This window comes from Zootoca vivipara, chromosome 7, assembly GCF_963506605.1.
Source record: "Zootoca vivipara chromosome 7, rZooViv1.1, whole genome shotgun sequence".
Classification (NCBI taxonomy): domain Eukaryota; kingdom Metazoa; phylum Chordata; class Lepidosauria; order Squamata; family Lacertidae; genus Zootoca; species Zootoca vivipara.
The window spans coordinates 82,430,022-82,438,444 of record NC_083282.1 but is presented as its reverse complement, the minus strand read 5'-3'; the positions used below and the strand labels follow the sequence as shown (position 1 = coordinate 82,438,444).

Here is an 8,423-nt window from a genome sequence, read left to right as displayed (position 1 = left end):
CCTCCAAGGAAGGAGAGCCTCTCACTGCGGCGATGGGAAAGCTGGGTCTGCCTTTCCTCAGAGCAGATGGCCTGGACCTCACTGATTGGCATGCCCTAGGAGGCTTTCCTTCTGCACAGCAGCCCATTTTGTCTGCCAACCTTGGCCAACCTTGCCACAGCCCACATCCCCCTCTGCTGCAGGGCTTCAAGAGACAATGCGACATTGTTTTAAAAATCAAAATAGTTTATTGCTCTTTTTTTTGTAAAAATGCACTTAACTTACACTGTGTCCTTTGCTTAAATCAGCAGTTTGTACCACTGGGTATAAAAATGTCACGTTTTAAACCCTTTCTTTGTTCAAGTGTGAAACACCTTTTAAAAACTCTGATCCATTCCTGACATTCTCCTAAGCACGGGTGGGCCCACGACCCCATGCTTAGCTTTTTATATAAATACTGTAAAATTTCTCTAGGCTTTGCAGCATTATAAACAAAAGATCTATCAAAGTAGACAATATGTTCAGCATTCTTTTTTTCCCCTTCCTTTTTTTTTGCTTTAAAAAATATACCTAAAACTTTTGAGATAATCTTAAAAGAGTAACAATTACAAGAAGAAGAAGAGAGAAAATTACAGTGCGTTGACTAAAGGAATATCCCATCGTCCTTCGAGCCAATATTCCCTTTTTTTTGCATGTTGAAAGTGATTTAGCGTTACTTAGGAACGTTTTTTCTTCACCTACATACAATAATTTAGTTGAGAATTAAACAAGGCAGATATTACTATTCTTCCACCTGCACTTCACAGCTCCCGTGAATAATAATAATAAAAAAGATCACAATAAATATTAAAATAGGTTCTTCTTTCTTTCTTTCCTCCGTAAGGCATCTTGAATATTACAATGTTTTTAAGAGGAGCCAAAAAGAAAAAGGTTGCATTTTTTCCCCATTATTGTATTCTCCGGGTACCTTCTGTGGCAAGAGCAAATGACCAGCCTGCAGAGTTCAATAGAGTTAAGTAGTGCATAAAAGCAGGGAGTGAGAAAATGATGGGCGGTGGAAGCAGACTGATTTAAGTGTGCCCAAACCTGTAGTTTTCCTCTTTAAGTCGCTTACAGTCCACCTCTGCAACAATTATTTGTCTTCATTTTAAAAAAATGAGAGAGCTTACGAAAGTTCCTTTGTTATGAATGTCTTTTTTTTCTTTTCCTTTCCTTTTGCAAAGCTTGCCTGTAACACTATAAATAGCTTAGGTATTGATATGCATTCTTCCTAAAAAAGTCTTTTAAGAAACTCCGGTTTATTTATTTTGAACTGCTTTCCTCTTTCATCTCACGGATTCGAACCCCGATCCCCACCCCCTCTAAAGAAAAAAAAAATATTTCCACTCCATCATGGGAAGAAAGAAATAGTCCTTCTCCAAAAGGGTGGAGGTGATCTACTGCATACGGTCGGGTTGCAGCTGTGTGGTTGGATACTGCATGAAGGCGGTGGAAGCGGCCACTGCAGGATTGGAGGCGGTGAGAGGTGGCTGGACAGCCCCTGTGTAGCCATATCCCATGAATCCAGCAGCGGGAGAGGCAGCGTACGGATACTGGTCGTAGGCAGCGGTGGCGGTGAATTGCGAGTAGGCCTGGGTCGCCGTTGCGTAGTCTATGTAGGGAGATGTCATCGACTGTACGGGGGTCGGGATGACCACGCTGGGCTGGACGATGGCTTGAGGGTAGATGAAGTGGTGTGCGAGCCTGTGAGGTTAAAGACAGACAGAATACACAGTCAAGATTCTTCACGCAGGAGAGCAGCGAATAGTTGGGAGCGGGAGAGCCAAGCCATCACTGGGCTACAAGAACCAGAAAACGGATAGAGAGAAGGACCAGTGAAATAAAAAGCAAAGCAAAAAACAACAACCCCAGAAGGTTTAAACCAGCAGACAGACAACAGAGGCCCATGGGATGGTTTAGGCTTCCAACCAGCTTCTTCCAAGACAACGCCATACCATTCCGTCTCGTCTCCAAAACAGCCAGTCAACATTCAGTGCCCACTGAGCATGCTCAATCCTCAACAGGCTGTTTTGGGAGTAGAGTTTTGTTTTTCTAAAAGTGCATTTTGTGGGTTTGTATTTGAGTTTCCTGAAGCCTGCTGATCACCTCCTATCTTGATCTATTTTGACCACATCAGGATCCACACTCAGAAAGTTAATGATTAGTCTGTACACACAATAGCATGCAACAATTCATCTAGCCCAGCACTGCATTTTAACCACCAGCCAGCTACCGGTAGATGGCTCCTGGATGTTCACAAAATGGTGATGAATAGCGACAGCCACCTCCACCTAGCACTTTCGATCAAGGGGCTTTTCTTCTTTAAGTTCTCAAAGTTCTTCACCGAGCTCAAGGTAGTCATCTGAACTAGCCAGACGTTTAACTGAGAATCAATCACAGTCAGTCTATCATTTGAAATACTTTAGAGCTGTCTTGCCCCAAAATGGCAACTAGACATTCTGTTTTGGCAACTGCAACCTTGATTTTGGTAGCCGTTTGGCACCTGGGTTTGATATCTAAGTTTCTAACACTTGAAGTATCAACGTAAGATTTAGCAGTGGGATTCCAGCACTTTTCAGGTTGGCGCCACTGCCATTATTGAGGGAGAAAAATAGCACTGATATCATTTATGGTGTGTGTGTGTGTGTGTGTGTGTGTGTGTGTGTGTGTGTGTGTGTGTCAGATTTTAGTTGATTGTACTGCACATCACCTTCAGACTTAGTCAATAATCAATCAATCAATAATCCTTCCAGCACTCCCACTCAGACTGCAGAGCATGTCTAGTTTTTGCTTAGTCAAGGCTTTTCACAAGAAGCCAGTGACTTGCTGAAGTTGGGCTTAATGATATACAATATCTTTATTGAATAAAAATTCTTTAAAGAACTCGAAGCTGTAGCTTCTGGTCAAGATTTCCACGAAACAAGTGTTATTGTCAAAACAGAGTCCTCTGTCCACCTCAGCCATGCCTGTGAGGCAATTTCATTACGGCTCTCCTCATCACTGCATCTCCTAGGTACTGGCCAGTTGCTTCCAGCTATAATTAGAGTAAAGGCCTTTTCAGGTTTTGTTTAACATTCCAGCCTGTTGTCACTGACTCCATGTTTAAACCTGTATTGCCACAACACTGAGGGCTCCTCTCTTTTTCTGGCAGCGATTATGAGGCATTTGTTGTAAAAACACAAGGCGCTTGCACTCTTTACTCTTCCCCCTTCCTCTCCCACACCCTATTCAGATTTCCTTGAAGTTGCCATGCAAACAAACTCCCCCATTTCCTTAACAGGCTGAGACTTGTGCTGGTTTCGGCAGAAAATTAACTTATCTGGGACCCTGAATGAATGAATGAAAGAAAGAAAGAAAGTATCTGCTGACACGAGTTAACTGCTTTGCGTTCCCATCAGTACTCCTCATTCAGGGGAGGAATTTTTTTCTAAAAATTTCTTTAGCAAAAAAAGAAGAAGATTGCCACTAAAACGTTTTGCTGGAGTTGGAAACGTGCTCTGTTTGATGCAAGTAGTCCCGGGAGGGCAGCTCCCCCCCCTCAAATCAAGTAAATCAATAAAAATACTTAAATGAGGTTCTAACCCCCCCACACACATAAATCCTGGCTACGCCCATGGCTTATGGTCTTATTTTTGATGGCCTAAGCCAGGCATCCCCAAACTTTGGCCCTCTAGATGTTTTGGACTACAATTCCCATCTTCCCTGACCACTGGTCCTGTTAGCTAGGGATCATGGGAGTTGTAGGCCAAAACATCTGGAGGGCCGCAGTTTGGGGGTGCCTGGACTAAGCCTTCCACAATGACTTAGTCAGGGTTGAACATTTGGTTCAAATTCATTGGTTAGTCTAATCTACTAAAAGAGTTTCCAATCCATTAAAAAAAGGGTGTCCCTGATTAAACTGGACGGCATGCTAAACATCATCAATACACAATCTGAACCATAAGGAGGTATTATGTACGCTACAAAATGCACCACAATGTACATTAATCAATAAAATTAAAACCTTCAGAAAGCCAAAGCTTCAAAATATGTTAAAGTCTATCTAAATTAGCAGCAGGTGAGCTTCGAAATTAGCCAGGCACCAGGCGCATTTTGCAACTGACTATCGGCCACTTGCGACCAAGTGAAGATGTGCAGGCGCCAGGATAGCACCCGATGTCTCCCCACCATTGGGAGGTGCATGCCTGGGGATCCCTGGATATGGACCGTTTTCGCACACTAGCAACACATCCCATAGGCACCCACAGGATCTGACTTGGCAATGACACTCGGACAAGGGCTTCCAATATGAGTGATTTTTAAAAATGGTTCTTAGAAAAGCCATGGGTAGCTGCTGGCCCCACAATGGAATAAACATTTCCCCCTTTCTCTCAGACAGGGAAATGCCTCTTCTTAGATGGGACCTGTTCCAACAGATGCAATATCTAAAAGCATAAAAAAAACAAAGAAAGCAGGCTTATTTCTTTGAAAAGTAGTGTTGCTACTGTATACAGTGGTACTTCTACTTACGAATTTAATGAGTTCCGAACGCACATTCGTAAGTCGAAAAAAATTGTAAGTCGAGTCCCATAGGAATGCATTGGGAGAAAAAATTCGTAAGTCGAAGCAACCCTATCTAAAAATTCCTAAGTAGAAAAAATCCTATCTAAACCGCATCCAAGATGGCGGACGGAGCTCCATTGATAAGTAGAAACATTCGTAAGTAGAGTTATTCGTAAGTAGAGGTACCACTGTACATATTAAAAACACATATGGATTAACCAGCAAATACTTTTTTAAGCTGGGTAACTGTTCTTCCACCAAGACATACTGGGCTCCACAAACTGTATCTTTCCCGATACTTACAATTACGTTATTTATATTTGGAACCTCAGGCCAGTTTAACCCATGTCCTGAGGTGGAATTTAATGTCATCACCTGACAGGCATTTAAATAATTTCCAGCACCAAAACAACCACATCCATTTTCTTGGTAGGTATGCCAATATATATTGTTCCCCATAATTACATTTTTCACAGGGGAAAAAAAAAACTAGGAGCGTTGCAAATTCAATTGAGGAAATCCTGTGCTGATGACATGAGCTTTTTAGTCTTTTGGGGGGGGGACTAGGTTTGGGGCTTCAGTTTTCCTACAGCCAGAATTCACCAAGAAACTGAGGCAATTGCAATTAAAGGGTCAACTTTCATGGCCAAACTTGGCCCTCCAGATGTTTTGGGACTACAATTCCCATCATCCCTGACCATTGGTCCTGTTAGCTAGGGGTGATGGGAGTTGTAGTCCCAAAACATCTGGCGGGCCAAGTTTGGCCATGCCTGCTGTATAGAGTTTATACCCACCCAGACATACACACACACCCTTGGCAGACCATAATGCTTTGCATTCCCAAACACAGCTTGTGCGTGCAAGCAACAGCACCTCACGCTGGGATGGCGAAAGACAACTTCTTAAGCAACCAACCTCCCCACTCAAATTGAAGGGAGTTGAAAAGAAAAGTGAGGGCTGGCTTGGAAGCCATGCAGTGCGTGCGGCATGCCTTACTGCTGCTGTTGTTACTTACTTAATTACTTATACCCCAGCTTTTTCCCTGACAGGACTCAAGGCGGCATTTACATACAGGCAAGCACCCTGTTTACATGCATTCAACATCTGCATCGAGCAGAACCTGGAAGTGACCCAGAAACATCATAAAGACAGGGTGTTTGCTGGGGGGTTTTCCAATGGGTTTCAATTATATGCAATTTCACAGACACGCACGGTGCCTCGGATTGCAACCCCCGTGTGAACGGGGTGGGGGTTGCCTGTACAATAATGAGAACCACTAAAAACATAGAAAAAGAAAACCCCAATACTTACTCAGATAGCCCATTTATAGAAAGATCTTACAACTCTCTTAAGAACGCCCCAATCTTAAAATGCAAAAATTATTTTTAGGTGCTGTAACTGCAGATGGAGGGGATTGGGGGGGGGATATCCATCAGACAATTTATTCCCCCCCTCTCTTTTTGTATATAATTCTTATTAAATTTTCTGTTTTACAATTTAAAATACTCATTTTTACATCCTTAAGATGGTTCTATGGTTCATTTTACTTATCATAAATTACTGCATATTTTACATAAAATATTTCATTACTGCATCCATCAAAACTTATTTACACTGTTGAATTTATCTGAATGCTGCCAGCTTTTTCAGCTGTACACAATTATTTCCCATATATTCAATAAATGTTTTCCAGTCTTCTCTAAGACCATTTATCCTGTCTCTTTGCAGGAGGCTACTGGTGAAATAAGACTGGGGAAACTACTCAGTCATTACTGGGGTTTTTTTTTCAGTTCTTGTTTTGCCCAATATAGCGTACATTGAGCTACTTGGGATCAGCCCCATGGACTCAGATGCAGAGGGAACCCTCTAGATCATGGGTCGGCAAACTAAGGCCCGCGGGTAGGATCAGGCCCAATTGCCCTCTGGATCCGGCCAGCGGACGGTCCTGGAATCACCGCTTGGATCGGCGTGATCGTTCGGGCTGTGCCATTTTTTTCGAAATTTTTTTGGGGAGGCACCATTCCCTCCCCCCCACACGCACACACCGCGGAGGCGGCACCTCCTCCCTCCCTCCTCCTGGCTTCTCCCCGCCCTGCGGAGGAAGGAAGCTGGGCTTTGATTGGTGCCAGCCAATCTGAAGCCTCACCGCCCGTGCGCCAGCCTCTCCGTGCATGGCCGAGCTGTGGGCATCATGACGGGCACGTTGTGGGGCTTCGGCTGGAGCTTGATGTGCCTGCTGGCCCCACACCTGGCGCCTGGGAAAGCTGGCCCAGAAAGGAGAGGCGCTGCCACTGGCTCCCAACCGCAGGCAGAGCGGCGGAGGTGGTAGGAAAGCAGGAGGAGGGGCTGGGGGGAGAGAGAAGCCCCACCGCCGCAGGCGTGTGTGCGCGCGCAGTCTGGCCCACCACAAGGTCTGAGGGGCGGTGAACCGCCCCCTCCTAAAAAAGTTTGCTGACCCCTGCTCTAGATCAGCTTTCAAGAACACAGTGCACTCCAGATGTTATGGACTGGATAAGAAGTTGGTAGCTTTGGGAGGGCACCAGGTGATAGCTGATCTAGATCTCTTAACCATCCAACAGCGCTCTCCCCACTTGCAATTCCCGGCAACTCGTATTTGGAAGAATACTGCCTCTGTCAGTGGCAACTGCCGATCCTTTAGAAATCTGTATTTAGAACACCAAACCTAGAGGGATAGGAGAGAAATTATGTTTTGCTACAACTGGGAAGCCAAACACAGATTGGTGCTGCTTAAGACTGACCCTGAAATAGATTTCTGAAATGAGCTGGGCTCAAAATTTCTGTTCATGTTTGGTTCAAACTGAGTCCAAAGATATAATAATAATAATAATAATAATAATAATAATAATAATAATCCAAATTATTTTAATAAAACCATGCCATAAAGTACCCCTTCCTTCTTCTGGCAAGACTTCTTAGATATTCACAATGTAAATAAGAAATAAAATATGATTTGGTCCTAAGATTCATTTACTGAAAACCTTGAAAGGGCAAAAGATAAAATAAAGATTTATGAAAAACAGAAGTAACAGCAATGGATATATTATTAAACACATTAATAGTAATAAAACATCAGGTAGGTTAAGTTTTGATTATCAACCAAAGGAAGCACACACCAAGTACAAAGGGATGAAGTTATCTCCTGGCCTCGTTTTTGCATATCAAAGTTTTTCTTTTTCTAAAACTGAAAGAAGATTTTTTAAACTGTTGTATTTATTTAAAAGGGGGAAGAGAAAGAGGGATAAATGCACCACTGTGCTATTTTTACATGTGCCGGGAATTGTGATAAGATTTAACAACTCAAGTCAAAAACATTTGCTGTTCCGTTTAAACTGTAAGGGAATCCAAAACAAGGCCCAAATAATTTTATCTTAATGCCAGAAGGAAACTTCATCGGAAACGTGATTATAAAAATATCAATCAAGTGATCCTCAAGCTGTCATCACACATCAAATTCACCCTGTGAATGGCAGTTCATGAGCTGCTTTATGGCATTACTGATTAATCACTGGCTGAAACCACAAACACTTGGGAAACACAGCAAAGAGAACTTGGTCAAACCTAAAATGAGACCCACGGACGTTTCTTGCAGAGAGTTGTGTCGGGTGTCGCTTGGGCCCAAGACAGGCGGAGAAGGGATCGCGGCCAGGATCAAGGTGCTATCCTAGCTACGTGGCACGACGCCACAACCAACATTAACGACACACAAGGCAAAACACAGAAAAGGTTATATGCAGATCTACGGGAGGCAAAAGGACAGATATATAAAAGAAAGCAGACTGCATCTGGTCTCAACTCGTGAGCAGTTAATGTTACAGCCACTTCAACCCACGCCTAAAAATGAC

General features: G+C 43.4%; 1 protein-coding gene across 1 annotated transcript in view; it reads right to left on the bottom strand.

The window, feature by feature from the left end:
* Positions 1-484: 484 nt before the first annotated feature.
* Positions 485-8,423, bottom strand: part of RBM38 (RNA binding motif protein 38) — a 30,139-nt gene continuing 22,200 nt past the window's right edge. Inside the window, exon 4 of the mRNA XM_035123258.2 lies at positions 485-1,722. Coding sequence (XP_034979149.1) covers positions 1,416-1,722 — 307 coding nt within the window. The 3' untranslated portion in view covers positions 485-1,415. The remainder of the gene's footprint in view (positions 1,723-8,423) is intronic.